At 43.3% G+C, this 24,882-nt stretch overlaps 1 protein-coding gene across 4 annotated transcripts in view; it reads right to left on the reverse strand.

Annotated features, from left to right (window-relative positions):
- The window catches only part of SPAST (spastin), a 72,024-nt gene extending 59,671 nt beyond the window's left edge, over nt 1–12,353 (reverse strand). For all 4 annotated transcript variants that reach the window (XM_035272862.3, XM_008980902.5, XM_008980904.5 and 1 more), the window contains exon 1: nt 11,654–12,353. In XM_035272862.3, the coding sequence (XP_035128753.1) occupies nt 11,654–12,068 (415 nt within the window). In that variant the 5' untranslated portion in view covers nt 12,069–12,353. The remainder of the gene's footprint in view (nt 1–11,653) is intronic.
- Between the last annotated feature and the right edge of the window lie 12,529 nt (nt 12,354–24,882).

Raw genomic sequence — 24,882 nt, forward strand, 5'->3', positions numbered from 1 at the left:
GGCAGAGGTTGCAGTGAGCCTTGATCGTGCCATTGCAATCCAGCCTGGGTGAGAACCAGATTCCATTTCAAAAAAAAAAAGCTGAGAAAGAGAAAAGTAGCCTCTCATATCCAGGAGCTGGCCTACTACTATTAGCTAAACCTTGGTACTAGACCTGGCACTTACAGAATATCAGCATCAAATAACGTCACTCTGTGACCATGGTGGAACAAAACCATTCTACAGTTATATCTAAACACAGACAAAATGTGAACACTGAACGCTGCCTAAACCATGAAATACCAGACATTCCCTTCTTCCAACTAATGAGTGAACCCTGCTTTTTTTTTCTTTTTTTTTTAAGACAGATTTTTTAAAAATCTGTCGCCCAGGCTGAAGTGCAGTGTAACCACCGCCTCCTGAGTTCAAGTGATTCTCCTGCCTCACCTCCCAAGTAGCTGGGACTACAGGCACCTGCCACTACACCCGGCTAGATTTTGTATTTTTTATAACAGAAACGGAGTTTCACCATATTGGCCAGGTTGGTCTGGAACTCCTGAACTCCTGACCTGGTGATCTGTCCACCTCGACCTCCCAAAGTGCCGGGATTACAGGCGTGAGCCACCATGCCCAGCCAACCCCTGCTTTTTAACTACTACAGCTTTACACCTCACTCTAGTCTTCTCTTCTTCTAGAGAGGTTTTATGATATTTATTCATAGAATTATTCCCAGCTCCTGGTAGCACCCAATTCAGAGCAAACCTTGTTTTCTCAAACCCTCCTTAAAATCACCAAATACGAGCCCAAATCCTGTAATATCTTTGTAACACCCTTTTACTAAGATGCACCATAGTTATTAAATATATGTGTTCTCCCTGGCTACAGTGAGTAATAAACTCCACTTGCTCAACCATAGATAGGGTCTGTTCCTGGAAATTGTTGACTGGAGGGCATTCACTCTGCAAAGAGCAGAAAAGTAATGTAAGTAAGTACAGCATGTCTACAATATATTTACACAGCTGTAAAACATTTAATAACCTCTGAGAAAATAATAGATTTTGATATTTTTGTTTCCTCATTAACCCGAATGAACTGCTGAGATGTGACTGTGCTCAAAGACGTTTTATTGTATAGGATGCCTAAGATCAGTGATGGTAAATAATTCACAAACAAGAGAAAAAAAGGCTACGCCAGAATATTAAGTTTCACTGGCTGGGCAGAACTATTTTAAGACTGAAGAAAACTGACCAGGCACGGTGCCTTATGCCCGTAATCCCAGCACTCTGGGAGGTGAGGCAGGAGGATCACTTGAGCTCAGGAGTTCATGACCAGCCTGAGAAACAGAGCAAGACTCTGTCTCTATCTTGCTTAAAAAATATTTTTTTTAAAAAAGAGTGAAGAAAACTAATACAGAAGAGTAGACAATCTGTACTTTGCCAGACGTCAAAAACCCAACTACTATTGGGTGGAACAAAAGGAGTAAGATAGTGGAAAACAGGCAGGAAGGATTAGGGAATGTCCTTCAATAATTCAATATCCAGCTGGGTGCAGTGCCTCACTCCTGTAATCCCAACACTTTGAGAGGCCAAGGCAGGCAGATCACTTGAGGCCAGGAGTTAGAGACCAACCTGGCCAACATAACAAAACGCCATCACCACTAAAAAAAAAAAAAAAAAATTCAATATCCATTTACTGACAATCCTTAATTGTCATCAGGAAAACTAACAATATTGGGAATCCAGTTTAATATGGTTTAACATCAGGAAAAATACAACAACAACAAATCAGCTAAAAACAGAACAAGGGATAAAGTCCTTAACAGTGGCTGCCTTTTTGTCTCTTTAGTGCTGATGCCAGGAAATATTCTTGAGAAAAAATATGAAATGTTTATTGCATATTTAATCAAAAGCAATGTTATCTTTTGGAAAAGTATGATATCATCTGACTGTCCATTTATCAGACTTGTAACTTAGTTTAATCAGGGAAACTTTAAAGTAGAATCATTAGGCCCAAAGAGAGTAAGCCTGAAATTAATCCTTTCAAAATTGTAGGTGTATAGAGGTTTTCAGCAGGATAAGAAAATTACCAAATCTGACACTTCTGATTTCTAACTTCCATCCCCATCTTCTGAAAACAGATATGGACAGGCATTTTGTATGTGAGTTTTAAATGAAGTACAATATCAAATTATATAGAATTATGAAATATGACCATTTTCATTAATTTTTTACAAACTTGTAAACCAAAAATAAAATTCTAAGACTCTCAACCAACTGATGGACCATCCCCTCACCAGGGGCATTCCAAAGTTAACCTAAAAAACTAGTTCAGGCCATGATCAGAAGTAGGGGTTGGACATGACTCATAATACCCTCTTCCCTTTGGAATTCAGGGACAACTGATCAGCATTAACATTAAAACAGAGACACTAATATGTTCTGTAGCAATCACACACCAAATTCCCAGCCTGACTCTAGTACAGCATCACACGCCAGACAACAAGCCATGGAATAATTTAAGTATTTTACCCTATAATATATTTCCTTGACATATTCTGAAATGGCCCTGCAAAGCTGTCTCTTGCTGAAAAAATTTACATTCTGTAGAGAATCACTTTCCCTTTCCAAGTCTTTTCCCTGATCCAGGAGAAAATTAACTAAGAGTATGCCACCTTTTAAAGTCTCATAAGGAACATGTATTCTCTAGCCAGATTAATAAAAAAGAAAAGAGAGAATAATCAAATAGATGCAATAAAAAACGATAAAGGGGATCTCACCACAGATTCCACAGAAATATAAACCATCATCAGAGATTATTACAAACAACTCTATGCACATAAACTAGTAAACCTGAAAGAAATTGATAAATTCCTAGACACTTGCCTCCTCCCAAGCCTAAACCAGGAAGAAGTCGAAACCCTGAATAGACCAATAACAAGGACTGAAGTTGAGGCAGTAATTAAGAGCCTACCACCCAAAAAAAAGCCCAGGTCCGGATGGGTTCACAGCCGAATTCTACCAGACATACAAAAAGGAGTTGGTACCATTCCTTCAGAAACTATTCCAAACAATCCAAAAAGAGGGAATCCTTCCCAAATCATTTTATGAGACCAACATCATCCTGATACCAAAACCTGGCAGAGACTCAGCAAGAAAAGAAAACTTCAGGCCGATATCCATGATGAACATACACGCAAAAATCTTCAGTAAAATACCGGCAAACCAATTGCAACGGCACATCAAAAAGCTTATCCACCATGATCAAGTAGGCTTCATCCCGGGGATGCAAGGCTGGTTCAACATATACAAGTCTATAAACGTAATTCACCACATAAACAAAACCAAAGACAAAAACCACATGATTATCTCAACTGAGGCAGAGAAGGCCTTTGACAAAATTCCATAGCTCTTTATGCTAAAATCCCTCAATACACTAGGTATTGACGGAACATATCTCAAAATAATAAAAGCTATTTATGACAAACTAACAGCCAATATCATACTGAATGGGCAAAAACTGGAAGCATTCCCTTTGAAATCTAGCACTAAAGAAGGATGCCCTCTCTCACCACTCCTATTCAATACAGTATTGGAAGTTCTAGCCAGAGCAATTGGCAAGAAAAAGAAATAAAGGGTATTCAGCCGGGCACAGTGGCTCACGCTTGTAATCCCAGCACTTTGGGAGGCCGAGGAGGGTGGATCACGAGGTCAAGAGATCGAGACCATCCTGGTCAACAAGGTGAAATCCCATCTCTATTAAAAATACAAAGATTAGCTGGGCATGGTGGTGTGCACCTGTAGTCCCAGCTACTCGGGAGGCTGAGGCAGAAGAATTGCTTGAACCCAGGAGGCGGAGGTTGCAGTGAGCCGAGATTGTGCCATTGCACTCCAGCCTGGGTAACAAGAGCGAAACTCCATCTAAAAAAAAAAAAATCTGGAGACAACAGATGCTGGAGAGGATGTGGAGAAATAGAAACACTTTTACACTGCTGGTGGGAGTGTAAATTAGTTCAACCACTGTGGAAGACAGTGTGGTGATTCCTCAAGGACCTAGAAATAGAAATTCCATTTGACCCAGCAATCCCATTACTGGGTATATATCCAAAGGACTATAAATCATTCTACTATAAGGACACATGCACACGAATGTTCAGTGCAGCACTGTTTACAATAGCAAAGACCTGGAATCAACCCAAATGCCCATCAATGACAGACTGGACAGGGAAAATGTGTCACATATACACCATGGAATATTATGCAGCCATCAAAAATGATGAGTTCATGTCCTTTGCAGGGACATGGATGAACCTGGAAACCATCATTCTCAGCAAACTGACACAAGAACAGAAAATCAAACACCACATGTTCTCACTCATAGGTAGGTGTTGAATAATGAGAACACATGGACACAGGGAGGGGAGTATCACACACTGTGGTCTGTCGGGGGGGTGGGAAATAGGGGAGAGACAAGGTGGGGGTTGGGAGTTGGGGGGAGACAGCATCGGGAGAAATGCCAGACATAGGTGATGGGGAGGAAGGCAGCAAATCAAACTGCCATGTGTGTACCTATGCAACAATCTTACATGGTCTTCACATGTACCCCAAAACCTAAAATGCAATAAAAAATAAATAAATAAAAAGAAACATGTATTCTCACTGAAGCCTGCTACCTGTAGGTTTCATCTGTATAAGAACCTTGGTCTTCACAATCCATTATTTTAACCCAGACACTCCCTTCTATGGATTCCAGGACTTTAGATAAGCTCTTCTGAAAAACTGCCAATCAGAAAATATATGAATCTGCCTATGACCTGGAAGCCTCCCCAACTTCTAGTTTTCCCGCCTTTCCTGATGGAACCCATGCACATCTTACATGTTTAATTGATGTCTAAGGCCCCCAAAGTGTACAAAATCAAGCCATAGCCTGACCACCTTGGACCCATGTTCTCAGTATCTACTGGGGCTTTGTCATGGGCAGTGGCCACTCATACTTGGCTCAGAATAAATCTCTTCAAATATTTTACAGAGTTCGACTCTTTTCATCGACAAAACTATTTTAAACACACATATGGACATATACACACAGCTTCAAACTATAAATAAATAGAAAAATATTTCTATTTAGACAATCTCTGCCTTCGATGCCTGACCCTTTAGCCCTACAATATCCTGAGGAACTGGATCTCTCATTTGTATAACATACTAGGCCCTTTCTGTTAGTCCTACATAATTGAGAAATTGAACCACACCTATAGAACCTCCACCACTGTATTACCCAGGAGATCTCAGGCTTGTCTTCCCACAGGAGCCATGCAGAACATGTTAGGTCATGTTCTAGTTAATTCAAAGAAACACTATTACAACCTTCTCTTTTCCTCCAAGTATTCCAAGGAGCCCATTACCAGCATTACAACATAAAAATCTGTAGTATTAAGTAACAAGTACAATATTTTTAGTCTGTTCACCTAAATTCTATTTTTGGTTCTGCTACTGTGAGTTTACTCCTTAAATTTTAGCTTCTTCTCACATAAAATGGATGTTATAGGTTTTCAGTCTTCCAAGGAAGTTCAACAATTATAGAAAGTATTTATCAACTTAGTCAACATGACAAGATCCCCATCTCTACAAAAAATTTAAAAATTAGCCAAGCATGGTGGCATGCATCTGTAGACCCAGCTAACTGGGAGGCTGAGGCGGGTGGATCACTTGAGCCTGGGAGGCTGAAGCTGCAGTAAGCTGAGATCATGCCATTGCACTTTAGCCTGAAAAACAGAGTAAGACCCTGTCTCAAAATGTGTATGTACATACATACATTGTACACATATATGTTAATCACATAACAAATGTTTTAACACATCTCACTGGAGAGGAAGTAAATTTTTCTCAAATACCATCTCAAATACAAAGCTGTACAAATTAACTGGTATCCAATAAATATTTGATTTGATAAATAGACCTCATATATCCTTTATAAGTCAACAGAATTTCCCATGCTATTTCTCTCTTTTGAAATAGTTTTGTTTCAGACAAATTAAGGAAGGCCTTTATGAAAAGTCAGTGTCAAATCTGAGTATGGGCTGGGTGCATTGGGTCGTGCCTATAATCTCAGCACTTTGGGAGGTTGAGGTAGCCAGATCACTTGAGGTCAGGAGTTTGAGATCAGCCCGACCACCATGGTGAAACCCCGTCTCTCCTAAAAATACAAAAAAATTAGTCAGGCGTCGGGGTATATGTCTGCAGTCCCAGCTACTCGGTAGACTGAGGTAGAAGAACTGCTTGAACCCAGAGGTTGCAGTGAGCCGAGACTGTGCCACTGCACTCCAGCCTGAGCAACAGAGGGAGACTCCGTCTCAAAAAAAAAAAAAAAAAAAAAATTGATATGCCATAAGAATAAAATTCAGGCTGGGTGTGCTGGCTCATGCCTGTAATCCTAGCACTTTGGGAGGCCAAGCTGGGCGGATCACCTGAGGTCAGGAGTTTGAGACCAGCCTGGCCAACATGGTGAAACCCCATCTAAAAAAGAAAAAAAATAGAATTCAGAGGCCAGCTGCAATGGCTTATGCCTGTAATTCCAGCACTCTGGGAGGCTGAGGCCGGTAGATCACGAGGTCAGGAGTTAAAGACTAGCTTGACCAATATGGTGAAATCCCATCTCTACTAAAAATACAAAAATCAGCCAGGTGTGGTGGCACATGCCTGTAATCCCAGTTACTCAGGAGTTCAAGGCAGGAGAACTGCTTGAATCTGGAAAGCAGAGGTTGCAGTGAGCCGAGATTACACCACTGCACTAGAGCCTTTGAGACAGAGCAAGACTCTGTGTCAAAAAAATTAAATAAAACTCAGAATAAACATAGTCACCATATAAACCACACTCACAAACTATTAAAATGAGATTTAATTTGGCATCTATCATTTCAAGGTACCAAATATTTCAATTAATTAACACCACTACAGTTTGAAATAAGCCATTTCACTGAATCAAATAAAGTGGCTTTCAGTTAAATTAGAAGATAAGTCACGTTGTCAAGGAAATGGCAGTGCATGACATTACCAGCCCCTTAATAGTTAACCACAGAGTTAGGAAACCTTTGAAGAGACTGCTGTTCAACTCCTTTCTATTTGATCATATATATTTTGAAGCAGTGAGAAAGAAGAATTAAATTCTCTTAGAACTAAGGTTTGTGTTGTCAAGGATGGCCAAGAGGCCAACTTCAAATGTGCACTCTCTTTCAACCACTGGATTAAGAGGCTAAAGTACAAAAATGTTCAATCTCTTAAAGAAAAAATATAAGATAGAAAAGAACCATAAAAATATAAACTCAGTTTTACTTCTTTTTTTTTTTTTTTTGAGAGGTGGAGTCTCACTCTGTTGCCTAGGCTGGAGTGCAGTGGTGCGGTCTTGGTTCACTGCAACCTCTGCTTCCCGGGTTCAAGCGATTATCCTGCCTCACTGTCCCAAGTACCTGGGACTACAGACGTGCGCCACTATGCCCAACTAATTTTTGCACTTTCAGTAGAGACGGGGTTTCACTAATATGTTGGCCAGGCTGGTCCTGAACTCCTGACACCCCAGCCTCCAAAAGTATTGTGATTACAGGCATGAGCCAAGGCACCTGGCTGGAGACATTGAGCCCAGCCTTTTTTTCAGATGGAGTTTCACTCTTGTTACCCAGGCGGGAGTGCAATGTCAAGATCTCAGCTCACTGCAAACTCCACCTCCTGGGTTCAAGCAATTCTCCTGCCTCATCCTCCAGAGTAGCTGAGATTACAAGTGCCTGCCACCACACCCAGCTGAAGTTTTACCTTTTTTTTTTTTTTCCCTGAGAAGAAGTCTCCTCTGTCACCCGGCTGGAGTCCAACCTCAGCTCACTGCAATCTCCCTCTTCCGCATTCCAGCAATTCTCTTGCCTCAGCCTCCTGAATAGCTGGGACTACAGGCGCATGCCACCACTCCTGGCTAATTTTTGTATTTTTAGTAGAGACAGGGTTTCATTATGTTGGCCAGGATGGTCTCGATCTCCTGATCTCATGATCTGCCAGCCTCAGCCTCCCAAAGTGTTGGGATTATAGACATGAGCCACCGCACCCGGACAGTTTTACTTCATGTTTAAAGGAAAATGAATCTGTAACTAATCTGTTTCAGTCTGAACTAATTTAATTTGGCATATGACAGCATCAGTTGTTGAACTCAAATGAAACTAATGAGTTGTCAATAGCCCATTCTGATGTCCACTTTAGAAATCAAAATATGAATTTTTTAAAAAGTTGTGAACAGAAACATTGTCAGTAGAAAGAGTATGAAATATGCAGCATACAGATCAATGAAAATATTGCTGAAGTTTCTCCAGCCTGGCCAACATAACAAGATCCAACCTCTAGCCAAAAAAAAAAAAAGAGGATCACTTGAGTCTTGATCACTTGAGGATCACTATGATAACTTTCCACTCCAGTTTGGGTAAGAGAATGAGCCCCTGTCTCTAAAATAGATAAAATAAAATAATTTTTTTTACATATTTAATGTATCCAACTGAAAAATAAATTTTTTTAGCTTAAGTATGTTCTCAGAGAAAAATAAAAATGTTTAAGAGGATTTAAGTATAATAGACATATATATCTATGTGATACTCAAAGTCACCAGCTTGAGACCTGAGGTCTGAATTCTATTTCGTTTATTCCTTACATGGAACTGCTATTTCTTCAAATCTAAGAGCTGAGGGTCTTTTATTTTTCATACCTAGGTTTTCCTTAATCTCTCCTTTTATCCTACTTCCCAGCTCTTGTCACCCAACAGTGTTAACTAAAATTTCCTTGTGGCTGGGCACAGTGGCTCACACCTGTAATCCCTGCACTTTGGAAGGCTAAAGCAGGCGGTTCACTTGAGGTCAGGAGATTGAGAGCAGCCTGGCCAACTTGGTGGAAACTCGTCTCCACTAAAAATACAAAAATTAGCCAGGCAGGATGGTGCGTGTCTGTAGTCCCAGCTATTAGGGAGGCTGAGGCAGGAGAATCACTTGAACCTGGGAGGGAGGCAGAGCTTATGGTGAGCCGAGATCATCCCACTGCACTCCAGCCTGGACAACAGAGCAAGACTCCATCTCAAAATAAACAAATAAACAAATAAATAAAATTTCCTTGCATGTTCTGACATTCTCTTCCTAAATACAACAACTAAAACAATCTTAGAGACAGGGTCTCACTCCCGTCACCCAGTCGGGAGTGCAATTGCGTGATCTCAACTCACTGCATCCTGAACAACCAGAGCTCAAGTGATCCTCCTACTTCAGCCCCTCAAGTAGCTGAAATTAAAGGCATCGCCACTGCGCCCAGCTAATTTTTGTGTTTTTCATAGAGACAGGGTTTCACTATGTTGCCCAGGCTGGACTCTAACTCATGGGCTCAAACGATCCACCCCCTCAGCCTCCCAAAGTGTTAGAATTACAGGCATGAGCCATGGTGCTCAGCAAAAAATGATCTACTATTTTCTTTTCTTTTCTTTTCTTTTTTTTTTTTTTTTTTTTTTTGAGACAGAGTCTTGATCTGTCACCTGAAGTGGGATTATAGGTGTGAACCACCTTGCCGGGCCCAAAAAATGATCTACTCTTAAACATGCTCTTCTATTCTAAAACATCACAACCATTTTCATTCTCTCCAAGGGATCCTGGATGTTCCTAAGAGGTGATAAAGAATGGAGCTTGCTGGCCGGACATGGTGGCTCACACCTGTAATCTGAGCACTTCGGGAGGTCAGGCAGATCACTTGAGGTCAGGAGTTTGTGACCAGTCTGACCAACATGGTGAAACCCTGTCTCTACTAAAAATACAAAAAATTAGCCGGCCATGGTGGGGTGCACCTGTGGTTCCAGCTACTCGGGAGACTGAGGCAGGCAAAGTGCTTGTATCTGGGAGGCGGAGGTTGCAATAAGCTGAGATCACACCACTGCACTCCAGCCTGGGTGACAGAGTGAGATTGCGTCTCAGGAAAAAAAAAAAAAAAAAAGAATGGAGCAGTTAACAAAAACTTTCTTTCCACAAACACATAGTATTCTTAAAAGTTATCTCCCTCCTTGACCTCTGTCCAAAACCATGAATACATGCTTCTTTCCCTATATCCTACTTCCCACTCCCGGGCCCCACAAAGAAAATAGGTTTCAACAAGATTGAAATTCTAGAACAGTTTTTGGTGTTGGTAGTAGAGAGAGACACTATGAATGAAGTGCAGATTGCTCCTGTTTTCATTAATGGACAATGCAAGTGAGCATCTAATTGAGGTGTGGGAGAAAAGTGGGTTTCTTAGGCAGAGGGAGAAGCAAGCTCTCAGCATACTCGAAATAAGGATAAAAGGAGGGAATTGTAAAAGTGAGACTTCTTATTTCACTTACTTTCCATAAAAATTTTTTCATTAACTATTAGCATAGGTTTGGAATGACCTGCTTTATGTTTTGAGCCTCATTTTCTTCACCTCTAAAATGCTGATACCAATAATACCTTCATCTCACAGCGTTATTGTGAGGATTAAATAACACTTTTCATGGTCTGGGATAGTTGCTATTTTTTTTAAAAAAAGAAAAAAGATAACACATACAAAGCTAATAGCACAATGCCTGGCACATATACTAAAAAATGTTAGCTTAAAAGAAACATGAGGCCGGGTGCGCCTGTAATCCCAGCACTCTGGGAGGCCAAGGCGGGTGGATCACCTGAAATCAGGAGTTGGAGACGACCCTGACCAACACGGGGAAACCCCGTCTCTACTAAAATTATAAAATTAGCCGGGCGTGGTAGCGAATGCCTGTAATCCCAGCTACTCAGGAGGCTGAGGCAGGAGAATCGTTTGAACCCGGGCGGCGGAGGTTGCAGTGAGCCAAGGTCGCGCTATTGCACTCCAGCCTGGACAACAGTGAAACCCCGTCTCAATAAAAAAAAAAAAAAAACCCGAAGGATGTAGTATCCTTGCTTTCATTCAGAAACATATGTTTTAGGTTTCATTGTAAAGTGATATGTTTACATTTATGCAATTCATTCATTAAATATTTCAACTTGGAAATTAAAGGCTATCTTTGAAAACTGCTTTAAGTAAAATCAAACCAGGGGGAAAAGTTTTATGCTAAATGTAACTACACTGAAAAGCATTCAGGAATCATTGTACAGATAAAATGATTATCTTGATAAAAATGATGCAAATTCAACTGCAGTCATATGCAGCTATTCCTTGCAAAACTGTCATTTGTTCTTTCTGACACTATAGTACCCTGCTTTCATTAAAAGCCTGTAACAAGGCACTGCTTCTTCAGTATCAAAACCTTTTGGAAACCTTGGCTCGGAGGAAGCCGCACACTCTTTACAGTGCTAAGAAAGGATCGGTGTGGTCACTCTAGGACAACTGTCACTGTCATCAGCACGTCTGGGTGTCTCACAGTGACTTGGGTCATGCAGAAGTGTGGGGGAAGGCTGGTGTCTGAAACAAAGTCGATGGTTAGGGCGCCCTGAAAGGGGAGAGATTTTGACTGAGAATACTAGATGAGGCTCTGATCTACGGGGATGGTCTCCCGGGGCAGATCAATTCCGGGGGTGCACCGTCCCCTCCCACAGGAAAGGGACGCAGGTGTGGCACTCCCACGGCGACCCCACTGCCTTCTTCCCTGTGCCGCCGCCCCCTCCCCCAGCCCCCCTAGTTACCTTTCTCGTCTTCATCGATGCGCAGGGCAATGGAGATGTACTCGAAGGCCTGTTTATGGAAGACTCGGACGCGCTCGGCCTCTCCGCCCGGCACCGGCGCCGGGGGCGAGGCCGACGCCGGTGCTGGCGCGGCCCCGGAGCTCCTCTTGGCTGCCATGAGGGCGCGGGAGAAGCGCTGGCAAAGCCACAGGAAGAGGAGCCCCAGGTGGAAGGCGACCAAACGCAGCAGCGCGAAACCTACGAACAGCGGGTAGGAGAAGTAGTACAGGTTCCGCTTATGCGGCGACTCGGGCGAACAGGCCCGCCCGGCGGCGGGAGGGGCGGGGGCCAGGCAGGGGGGCGGAGGCCTGGGAGGCACCGGGCTGCAGGCGCTGCCGGAGCCTTTCTTCTTTCCTCGTCCACCCGGAGAATTCATTCACAGCTCTCACTGCCGCCGCCGCCATAACCCGCCTCCCGCAGACCAACGGGAACCAACCAAGCGACAGCAGCGGCCACTGCGACGGCTAGGGCCACAGACCCCCGCCTGTCCGCCGGCCTCCGGCGCTCCGCACCGCCGCGCGCTGCCCGCCGGCCCCGCCCCTTTCTCCTTCCTCGGCCAGGAGCACAACCCCTTCTTCCTCCTGCAGTCGGTGGATTGGGCCCCTCCCTCCTTGCCGCTGTCCTCTCTGCCGCTTGGTGGCTCCCAGCGGCGGCCGCGCACGCGCACGTCCGTCTTCCCGTGTTTTTCTCCGGCGCGCGCGCGCACGGCGCGTCTTTGTTGACCTGGGCTCCTGTACGCGTGTGCGGTGCCGGCCCCTCCTCCTTCCCTGCTCGACTACAATTCCCAATGTGCAGTTCAGCTCACGTCAGCAGCCCCGAAGAGGTACTGCCAGGAAGCCTTGGTAATCGATCCACCGAAGGGGGAATTGCAGCTTGGGGTCGCTCTGCTGGTTCGCAGGGCTCCTTTCTCAATGTCATCGTTTTCTTACATTTCTTTCATCTTTTTCTACCAGTCGACCTAAGTCTTCTCCGAATGATAATTGACCCATCTCAGAAGCAATGGGTATCAATCTGGGAATTAAATTAGCCAGAGGTGATGGAGGGCTCGCTCCTGTAGTCTCAGCTACTTGGGAGACTGAGGCAGGAGAATAGCTTGAACTCGGGAGGTAGAGGCTGCAAGTTAGCTGATATCGCGCCACTGCACTCCAGCCTGGGCGACACAACGAGACTCCGTCTCCAGAAAAAAATAAAATAAAATAAAAAATTTAGAATTAGGAATTATTCGAGAGGAAAGCAATTGTGAAGAGAGAAATTTCAGATTACTGCAAACAACAACAACGAAAATGTTAGCTCCATGTGATCAGATCAACGAACCCAGGGGTTTAACTAAATTAGTGCGTGTTTAGATGTCTAATCTGAAAGGTAATTTATTTGAATAAGGGAAATCTTAGATTTTACGTAGTAACCATCCCATAGTTTACTGAAAAATCCATACTTTTTTTTTTTTTTTTTTAATGTACTCAGCATCCCTTCCTTTGGGAAACTACCTGCTTGTCTTTGCTCCCTGTATTCTAATGAGCTGCAAGCACAGAACCCAGGCCACAAAGGTGGAAACAAACACTAGGTCAGTCAGACTCTCTGGGGACTTAGAATCTTAGCTGGAGACACACTGAATAAAAGGTAGTTGGAATTGAGTGCTCTTAAGAGCGGGTTGATCAATGCATCACATTGAGCACCCCAGAGCTGCTGGGTTCCTGACTGGTCACTTGGTTATGTAACCTATCCAATACACTAATCAATCTATTTCTCTCTTCGTCTCTTCTTTTCCTCTTCCTTCCTTTTGTCTTTTCCTCTCTCTCTGTCTCCACATCTTTTTTCTCTTCTCTTTCTCTTTTCACTTGAGTTAGCTATAATTATTTCTTGTTTCCTAAAACTAAGGAAGCCTAACTGATACAAAGACTTATTTGTAGTGTGAGGTTTACAAATGCCCCATGAGAGCTTCTAGCTTCCAAGAATCTCCACATTCTGCCACAGCTTTATTTTTTATTTTTTGAGACAGAGTCTCACTCTATCACTCAGGCTGGAGTGCAGTGGCACAAACAACGTGGCTCACTGCAACCTACACCTTCCTGACTCAGGTGGTCCTTCCCCCTCAGCCTCCTGAGTAGCTGGGACCACAGGCACACACTACTACACTCAACTTCCTTTTTGATTCTTTGTAGAGCAAGGGTTTCACCATGTTGCCCAGGCTGGTCTCCAACTCCTGGGCTTAAGCAATCCACTTGCCTCGGCCTTCCACAGTGGTGGGGTTACAGACGTGAGCCACCCCATCGCACCTGAAGCTACTTTTTTTTTCCTTTTCTCTCTTTTTTTATTCTTTATTCTTTTTTGGGTTTTTTTTTCTGTCCAGAGTCTTGGGGTTAAGTAGCCACGCAGCTACTTTTTTACTTTTTTGTTGAGACAGGGTCTTGCTATGTTCCCCAGGCTGGCCTCGAATTCCTGGACTCAAGCAATCTGCCCGCCTTGGCCTCCCAAAGTGCTGAGATTACGGGCATGAGCCACAGCCAACTTTACTTAATTATTTCCCACCAATAATGCCCTACAAATATTGCAGGCTATTGCAAAAATCACCTACTCCCTGTTTCCCTCTTATTGCTCCCCCTTCTCTGTGCTTATGCTAGTTCCTCATTCTGAAATATCCTCTTTCTGCTGGGTGCGGTGGCTGACACCTGTAATCCCAGCACTTTGGTAGCCAAGGTGAGTGGATCACCTGAAGTCAGGAATTCGAGACCAGCCTGGCCAACATGGCAAAACCCCTATACTAAAAATACAAAAGTTAGGCCAGGTATGGTGGCTTATGCCTGTAATTCCAGTACTTTGGGAGGCCGAGGTGATCAAATCACCTGTGGTCTGGATTTCGAGACCGACCTGGCCAACATGGTGAAACCCCATCTCTACCAAAAATACAAGAAAACTTAGCCGGGTGTTGTACTGGGCACCTGTAATTCCAGCTACTCAAGAGCCTGAGGCAGGAGAATTGGTTGAACCGAGGAGGCAGAAGTTGCAGTGAGCCAAGATTGTGCCATTGCACTCCAGCCTGGGCAACAAGAGCAAAACTCTGTCTCAAAAAAAAAAAAAAAATCTGATTCAATTGCTGAACTCCCACCAAAAAACTTGACTTATACTGTATACTCTATTACGTGTATACATATATCATGTAAACAAAAACTATATTACTTAAATATGCAATTTAAGAAAAACAATAAGCAGCATTTTGTTTAAGAAAAATGAATGTTTGGGAGGTCGAGGCAGGTGGATCACAATGTCAGGAGTTCAAGACCAGCCTAGCCAATATGGTGAAACCTCATCTCTACTAAAAATACAAAAATTAGCCAGGCGTGGTGGTAGGCATTTGTAGTCCCAGCTACCCGGGAGGCTGAGGCAGGAGAATCGCTTGAACTCAGGACGTGGAGGTTGCGGTGAGCCAAGATCATGCCATGGCATTCCAGCCTGGGTGACAAAGAGAATGACACTCTGTCTCAAAAAAAGAAAAAAGAAGAAAAAAGAAAAATGAATGTAACCAACTCCTTGAAGCACTCTGTGAACTCTTCCCTAATCTCAAAGTCTTGTCACTCCCTCTAGAGGAAGCCACTATCCTAAATTTTATGTTACTCATTCTTGTGTCTCATTTAGGTTTGCAGTGTATTTATGTATTTCTTTTTTTTTTTTAATTCTTTTTATTTTTTTATTTTTTTTAAAGATGCAGTTTCACCATGATGGCCAGGCTGGTCTTGAACTCCTGACCCAACCACCTCGGCCTCCCAAAATGCTAGGATTACAGGTGTGAGCCACCGCGCCCAGCCATATTTATGTATTTCTTTTTGTTTGTTTTGAGACGGAGTTTCGCTCTTGTTACTCAGGCTGGAGTGCAATGGCGCGATCTCGGCTCACGGCAACCTCCGCCTCCTGGGTTCAGGCAATTCTCCTGCCTCAGCCTCCGGTAGCTGGGACTACAGGCGCGCACCACCATGCGCAGCTAATTTTTTTTTTTTTTTTTTTTTTAATTTTTAGTAGAGACGGGGGTTTCACCTCGTTGACCAGGATGGTCTCGATCTCTTGACCTTGTGATCCACCCGCCTCGGCCTCCTAAAGTGCTGGAATTACAGGCGTGAGCCACCGCGCCCGGCCCTCTTTTTTTTTCTTTGAGACGGAGTCTTGCTCTGTTACCCAGGCTGGAGTGCCGTGGCATGAACTCGGCTCACTGCACCCTCCGCCTCCTGGATTCAAGTGATTCTCCTGCCTCAGCCACCCGAGTGGCTGGGACTACAGGCACGCACCACCATGCCCAGCTAATTTTTTTTTTTTTTGAGACGGAGTTTCGCTCTTGTTGCCCAGGCTGGAGTGCAATGGCACGATCTCAGCTCACCGCAACCTCTGCCTCCTGGGTTCAGGCAATTCTCTTGCCTCAGCCTCCTGAGTAGCTGGGATTACAGGCACGCACCACCACGCCTAGCTAATTTTTTGTATTTTTAGTAGAGACGGGGTTTCACCATGTTGACCAGGATGGTCTCGATCTCTTGACCTCGTGATCCACCCGCCTCGGCCTCCTAAAGTGCAGGGATTCCAGGCGTGAGCCACCGCACCTGGCCAATTTTTTTGTATTTTTAGTGGAGACAGGGTTTCACTGTGTTAGCCAGGATTGTCTCTATCTCCTGACCTCATGATCCACCCACCTCGGCCTCCCAAAGTACTGGGATTACAGGTGTGAGCCACCGTGCCCGGCTCTAATGTTATATTCTTAATGAAATCTTCCATTATCACCTCCAGCAGAAATGATCTTGATTTTCAGTGGTTATGACAATATGGTTATGTTACTCTATGGCTCTTATATTATATTGCCCTGCATTATGCTTATTTAAACACTTCATCACCTCTTGATAAAGATTGTAAACTTACGGTACTCATTTAATAAATATGAATACTTTGAAAAACCATTCAAAATGATGATTGTATTAGATATCTGGTTCTATGTAATATGCCACTCCAAAACTCACTGGTTTAAGATAACAGACGTTTACTTACTCACAACTTTGTGATTCAGCAGTTTGGGGTAAATTCAGCTGGATGGTTCTTCTGATGGCCTTGCCTGTGGATCATTCATGTGGATGCAGTCATCTGATGGCTTAACTGAATGGCTGTATGGCCTAGCTAGCCTCACTCATGTGTTCAGAGGTTGGTTGTGGCTATGAGCTGGGACATATGTCTCTAGTAGGATAGCCCCGATTTATTTACATTGCATCTGTTTTCTAAGAGGGTGTGAGTCGAAGCTGTAAGGTCTCTCGAAACCTAAAATCCAAAATTGTACAGTGTCATTTGTGCTATACTCTATTGTCAAAGCAAGTTACAAGGCCAACTCCAGTGCAATATATGGGAAAATAAACTCCACATCTTAATAGACAAGTTGCAAATTCACATTGCAGAGGGGCATATATATAAGGATAGAGGGAATTGTTGTGGCCATCTTTGCAAGTAATTTAGCACAGTGATTAAGGGTAGAATTTCCTTTTACCTCATATTCAGATAGCAGCTTACACATCTCATTTAAGTAGCATTTCCCAACCATTTTGCTGAATTATAAAATCCTTAATTATAACACAAGGCTGGATGCCATGGCTCATGCCTGTAATCTCATCACTTTGGGAGGCCAAGAAAGATGGATCACTTGAGGTCAGGAGTTCAAGACCAGCCTGGCCAACATGGTGAAACCCCACCTCTACCAACAATACAAAAAATTATCTGGGCATGGTGGTGGCACATGTTTGTGGTCCAAGCTACTTGGGAGGCTGAGGCAGGAGAATCACTTGAACCGGGAGGCAGAGGTTGCAGTGAGCTGAGATCACGCCACTGCACTCAAGTCTGGACAATAGAGCAAGACTCTGTCTCAAAAAAAAAAAAGCTTAAGTTCAAGGAGAGAACAGCAGTGACAGTGATGACGATGACTACTACTACTTGCTAACATTTATTGAACTCATATTGTGAACTAAGCAGATGAACTTTTAGTGCCTTGTTAAAATATTGCTACTTCAGTTAAGTATTATCATCTTTTTGTGTGTGTGTGACAGAGACTCTAGTCTGTCACCCAGACTAGAGTACAGTGGCAAGATCATGGCTCACTGCAGCCTCAACCTGTTGAGTTCAAGTGATCCTTCCACCTCAGCCTCCTGAGTAGCTGGGAACAAAGGTACACACCACCATGTCCAGGTAATTTTTGTATTTTTTGTAGAGATGAGGTCTTATCATGTTGTCCAGGCTGGTCTCAAACTCCTAAGGTCAAGTGATCTGCCCACTTCGGCCTCCTACAGTGCTGGGATTACATGTGTGAGCCACCTCGCCTGGCCTCAGTTTTTTAAAATAAAGAATTAGGGGTTCTAAGAGTCTGTTATTTGCCCAACATCACATATTAGTTAATTAGACATACTACTTCAGTAATTTAAGGTAAAAATCTAGGATCTCAAGAATAATATTTTTACATAGTCTGTTTCTATTTTAATTATGTAAAGCACAAGTATCATGTTGGGTTTCGGGCCTCCAGCCTCCTATTTGCTGAGTCTCTGCTATCCAGTTGCACTTAATATTGACTGTGCTTTTCTGCACTTCTGCTGTTTTTCTGTATGGTGAAAATATGAGATTTAGAGTTAGTACGACTGGGGTTGCTACGCTTAATAAATTTTGTTTTTGTCTTTTATGCCTGTAATGAATTTCAGATTTCTTTTTTTTTTTTTTTTTTTTGTTGAGATGGAGTCTTGTTCTGTCGCCAGGCTGGAGTGCTGTGGCACAACTCAGCTCACTGCAACCTCCGCCTCCTGGATTCAAGCGATTCTTGTGCCTCAGCCTTCCAAGTAGCTGAGATTACAGGCATGCACCACCACACCCAGCTAATTTTTGTATTTTTAGTAAAGACAGGGTTTCACCATGTTGGCCAGGATGGTCTCGATCTCCTGACCTCATGATCTACCCACCTCAGCCTCCGAAAGTGCTGGGATTACAGGTGTGAGCCACCGCACTCCACCCGCATTTCAGAGTTCTGACTCTACTGGAATCTCATTTTTTAGTACTATAGATTCACATCTTCGCCCCTTGGAATTATGTCTCAGTCTTAAGGCTGTTTGTGAATTAACATCTTCCTAAATTTGTGTTGAGAAAAAACAGTGCCTTCAGACACAGTGGTGCACACCTGAAGTCCCAGCTGCTCAGGAGGATCACTTGAGCTCAGTAACTGGAATCCAGCCTGGGTAACATAATGAGACCCTGTCTCTAAAAACAGAGAAGAAAAGTAAAGAGAGAGAAAAAATAGTGCCTTGGTATTACCCTGGCCTTATAATGTGCCTAGATGAGATCCTAAGCCTGCTAGCCAGGCCACCTACAGTGGGAGAGCCTCCCAATTTTCTGATTGTAGGAACTTTCAGGACACTTAATCTTGAATGGAATCTGAGTCAGTTTCACCAGGACAAAAAGAAGGAGCTGGGTACTGTGCAAACTAATCCAGGGCATTCAGTAACTTTATCACTATAACCTATATTTATTTACCACAGTGCCTACCATCAAATACTTTTTAAAAAAAAATATGTCGGGCCTCCTTGCCTTCTAAGCAACTCTTCAAACTTTCAATTTGAGAGATTCTAGATTTGAAGTATGGACCAATGACAGATATTAAGGACCTCTTTTCAACTAAAATAATTAGTTTTTAAAAAAAGGCACATGTAGTGTCCAGTGAGGAAATGGCCAGTTTTGAAAAAGGTGGAAAACCTAAAATAGAAAAACAAATTAAAAGATATGGTTGGAGGGGAGGGAGGAGAGAAGTAAAGTAACAATGGGGAATCATTATCTAATCTCTGTGTTAATAAGGAAAAACATAATTGTGAACAATAATTATTTCCCTAACTTTAGTCCACAATGTGGCACATATTATTCATTCATTTGTTCAATGAATAGGTATTAAGAAACAGATAATCGGCCGGCGTGTTGGCTTAGGCCTGTAATCCCAGCACTTTTGGAGGCCAAGTCAGGTGGATCACGAGGTCAGAAATTCCAGACCAGCCTGACCAACATGGTGAAACTCCATCTCTACTAAAAATACAAAAATAGCCAGGGGCAATGGCAGATGCCTGTAATCCCAGCTACTCTGGAACCTGAGGCAGGAAATTGGCTTGAACCCAGGAGGAGGCAGAGATTACAGTGAGCGAAAATTGCACCATTGCATTCTGGCCTGGGCGACAGAGCAGAGAGCAAGACTCTGTTTAAAAAAAAAAAAAAAAATTAAAAATTAAAAAAAAAAAAAAAAAAAAAAAGAAACAGACAATGAGACCAGGTGAGGTGGCTCATGCTTGTAATCTCAGCACTTTGGGAGGCTGAGGTGGGTGGATCACAAAGGCAGGAGTTTGAGACCAGCCTGACCAATATGGTGAAACCCTGTCTCTACTAAAAATACAAAAATTAGCTGGGTGTGGTGGCACACACCTGTAATCACAGCTACTCAGGAGGCTGAGGCAGGAGAATCATTTGAACCCAGGAGAAGGAGGTTGTGGTGAGCCAAGATCATGCCACTGCACTCCAGCCTGGGTGACAGAGCGAGACTCCGTCTCAAAAAAAAAAAAAAAAAGACAATGTATCAGGCAATGAATGGGGCATCAGGCCTATAGTGGGGAATAAAATGGAGTTTACAGTTTAATGCATTGGCCAAAACTTCCAATAGCAACAGTGGTCAGGCATAATAACATATACAGTTTCCATGTGTGGGTTGTGCGGCATACAAAAATGCATGTGTGATGTGAACGATGGAAACTATGAGAAGCTAAAGAGTTGCATCCTCTAATTGAACACGACAGCTGTTACTCAGCTCCCACTGAGCTGATTTTTTTTTCTCTTTTTGAGACAAGCTCTCTCTCTGTCATCCAGGCTTGAGTGCAGTGACACAATCATGGCTCACTGCAGCCTCAACCTCCAGGAGTCAAGTGGTCCTCCTGCCTCAGCCTCCTGAGTAGTTGGGACCACAGGTGCATGCCACCATGCCCAGCTAATTTTTGTATTTTTTGTAAAGATGGGGTTTTACCATGTTGTCCAGTCTGGTCTCAAACTCCTGGGCTCAACCAATCCACTTACTCTAGGCTCCCAAAGCACTGGGATTACAGGCGTGAACCATAGCACTCAACCAGCTCCCACTGATTTCTGTCTTTCAGAAATGTGAAAGTTAACATTGCCAGATTTTTTAAAATTTTCAAAAGAAACCAGATTTCTAAATTTTTATATGAAATCTGCTGGCTAAGAGTTATTGGCTCAAAATTAATTTTTATTTTATTCTTTTTAGAGACAGGGTCTTGCTCTGTCAGCCAGGCTGAGGTGTGGTGGCAGAATTAGAGCTCACTGCAGCCTCAAACTCCTGGGCTCAAGAGATCCTCCTGCCTGAGCTTCCATAACCAGCTCAAATTTATTTATTTATTGATTTATTTATTTACATATGAGGAGTCTTGCTCTGTCGCCCAGGCTGGAGTGCAGTGGCACACAGTGTTGGCTCAGTGCAACCTCTGCCTACCGGGTTCAAGCAATTCTCCTGCCTCAGCCTCCTGAATAGCTGGGACTACCACAATAGCCAGCTAATTTTTGTATTTTTAATAGAGACATGTTTTTATTTGTTTGTTTTTGAGACAAAGTTTTGCTCTTGTTGCCCAGGCTAGAGTGCAATCTCAGCTCATCCCAGCCTCCTCCTCCCAGGTTCAAGCAATTCTCCTGCCCCAGCCTCCTGAGTAGCTGGGATTACAGGCACACACCATCATGCCTGGCTAATTTTGCATTTTTAGTAGAGATGGGTTTCTCCATGTTGGTCAGGCTGGTTTCGAACTCTCGACCTCAGGTGATCCACCTGCCTCAGCTTCCCAAAGTGCTGGGATTACAGGCATGAGCCACTGCACCTGGACTGTTTGTTTTTTGAGATGGAGTCTCCCTCTGTTGTCAGGCTACAGTGCAGTGGCATGATCTCGGTTCACTGCAACCACTGCCTCCAAGGTTCAAGTGATTCTCCTGCCTCAGCCTCCCGAGTAGCTGGGACTACAGGTGCGTGCCACCACGCCCAGCTAATTTTTATATTTTTAGTAGAGACAGGGTTTCACTATGTTGGCTAGGATGATCTTCATCTCTTAACCTTGTGATCTGCCTGCCTCAGCCTCCCAAATTGCTGGGATTACAGGCGTGAGCCATTGCATCCGGCCAAGACATGGTTTTACCATGTTGGCCAGGCTGGTTTTGAACTCCTGACCTCAAGTAATCTGCCTGTTTCAGCCTTCCAAAGTGCTGGGATCACAGGCCTGGGCCACCGGGTCTGGCCTCAAAATTTAAAAACAAACAAACCAGCCCGGTCACGGTCGCTCATGCCTGTAGTCCCAGCTACTCAGGGCTGAGGCAGGAGGATCTCTTGAACCCAAAAGGTGGAGGCTGCAGTGAGCCAAGATCGTGCCATTGCACTCCAGCCTGGGTGACAGAGCATGAGTCCATTCAAAAAATAAAAACAAACAAAACAAAAACTCCAAATCACCAGTTTGAGATGTTCTAGTTTATGGAGGATTTGTTAATTCAGCAAAAGTGTGAATGAGCTCATGGTTTCGAAATAGTAGGTGTAAGTATAAATTGTTACCTAACCTGCTCGACTTGATTAGCTGTGATGCCAAGGAACTAAGGCAGAGTCAGTTAATATGAAATTTTAAATGAATGCCCTAGAATGGCAATCTAGATGACCAGAGGGTATATTCAGTCAGCACTCTAAACAAAATATTTAGGTATATAAATATAATCTTACATATCTATATTTATAGTGAACTTCAGCACACATGAAAATCTGTAGTGGACTCCAGCATACATGAAAAGCAGAGTAAATGTTAGCACCAGGTAAATGTTGGGACACATAAAAGGAGCCGTCTGTTTTCAAGGGTGGTTGCTAGCAACTGCAATGTTTTGGGAAAGTGTCTTTTATTCTGAGACTTTCCTCTCTATCTTGTCAGATACCCATTTCTCCACTTACTCTCTTCATTAAAGTTTCTATCTGTATCATGTACCCCAGCCCTTCCATAGAGGCTTTTCCTTTGAGACTTTGCTTAAAAGTTTATTCTTGGTTCAATACTGTTCCAAAGATATCTACTTAAATTTATCTCAGCCTCGTCTGAACCGTTAGTCTTTTTAATTAAAAAAATTTTTTTTCAACACTATCTCACTCTGTCACCCAAGCAGGAGTGCAGTAGCAGGATCACGACTCACTGCAGCCTATGCCACCCAGGCTCAAGCGATCCTCCCACCTTAGCCTACTGAGTAGCTGGGGCTACAGGCACTGGCCACCACATCTGGCTACTGTTTTTCTTGGTTTTTAATAGAGATGAGGTCTGACGATGTTGCTGAGGCTGCTCTGGAACTCCTGAGCTCAAGTGACCCTCCTGCCTCAGCCTCCCAAAGTGCTGAGATTATGGGTGTGAGCCAGTGTGCTGGGCCTGAACTTCTTTAGACTTTAGGATCTATATCACTCATCTTAACCTTTAATCACTTACTATCTTGTATTGTTATTTAAAGGCATCACATGTATATGTCTGATGTAGCTGAACTAAAATACAAGTTTATGAGGGCAGGGACTGCAATTTATATTTACTCTAAATTTCCTAACAGTTTAAGATGTATAAGATCACCTCCAGTTAGGTGATTCACTTCACCAGGGGTACTCAGTATATTTATTTTTTTTTTTTTGAGACGGAGTTTCACTCTGTTGCCAGGATGGAGTGCAGTGTGTGATCCTGGCTCACTCCAACCTCTACCTCCTGGGTTCAAGAGATCCTCCTGCCTCAGCCTCCTGAGTAGCTGGGACACAGGTGTGCATCACCAGGAGTGGCTACTATTTGTATTTTTAGGAGAGACAGGGTTTCACCACGTTGGTCAGGCTGTCTTGAACTCCTGACCTTAAGCGATCTGCTAGCCTCAGCCTCCCAAAATGCTGGGATTATAGCCATGAGCCACCTTGCCTGGCCAATTTTATACCGACAGCATGATTTAGTACAGCAAAAGGACACAAAACAGAATCAGCAAAGGCAAAGGTGCATGGGATAAAGTCTGGAGGAAACCAGGTGCACACAAAGTTCCAAGAGTCCTCCCAGTGGAGTCAAGAAGAATATGCTTAATCCCTTCAGCAACAGGTTCAGAGGACATGGTTAAAATGCTGTCTACCAGAAACACTCACGAGAAACTCAGTGCTTGGGCTTTTGGTTGGGGCTAGTCATATAGGCACCTTCTGACACCTAACAAAATTCCAGATTCCTAGAAGCAAGGCAGGTGCTTAACATAAACCATAGTGTCTGTACAGCTTAGGCACAGTGAGCTCTTCTTATCATTCAGGAAACGTTTTGGCTGGGTGCCTTGGGAATTTCAGAACTTTGGGAGGCTGAGGTGGGTGGATCTCTTGATCCCAGAAGTTGGAAACCAGCCTGGGCAACAAGGTAAAACCTCATCTTTACAAAAGACACAAAAATTAACCGGGTGTGGTGCAGCATGTGTGTGGTGCCAGGTTCTGCAGAGGCTGAGGTGAGAGGATCAATTGAACCCAGGAGGTAGAGGCGCGGTGAGCCTAGATCATGCCAGTTCACTCCAACCTGGCTAGGCAATGGAGTGAGATACTGTCTCAAAAAAAAAAAAAAGGAAAATTTTATATCTGCATAGGAAACTATTATTTAAGTTCTTAAACACCAGCACCCTATTTTGCAAGCTGACCTTTTCAAGGATAGCAGTCTTAGGCTTGCTGTGTTAACTCTTCTCTGCACACTCTCTATGAGTTCTCAAGAAATAATAGATGGCTCACTAAATGCTTGAGTGAAAGAAAAAAGAATGAACTGGGAGATTTTTATAAATACTATTATACAATGAATTAGACCCATTACTCACATATTCTTCCCATTGATTTATGTGTCTTATAACTTAAATATCTACATATTTTCCGATTAAAGAAAATTTATCTGGATATTTTTATTTTAAAACAAATTGTGCTTTTGGTTAAAAAGAAAAACAAAACAACAGTTTCAACAATCTAAATTTTATAAAAAGCAGATTTCCCCTCTCCGTTTTCCGTCTCCACAGCTAACCACTATTAGTATTTTGGTGTGACTGGACACTGGTGACAGACTCCTGTGATGCCAGTACTTTAGGAGGCTGAGGTGTGTGGATTGCATAAG

The sequence above is a fragment of the Callithrix jacchus genome, chromosome 14 (genome assembly GCF_049354715.1).
Source record: "Callithrix jacchus isolate 240 chromosome 14, calJac240_pri, whole genome shotgun sequence".
In the NCBI taxonomy this organism is placed as follows: domain Eukaryota; kingdom Metazoa; phylum Chordata; class Mammalia; order Primates; family Cebidae; genus Callithrix; species Callithrix jacchus.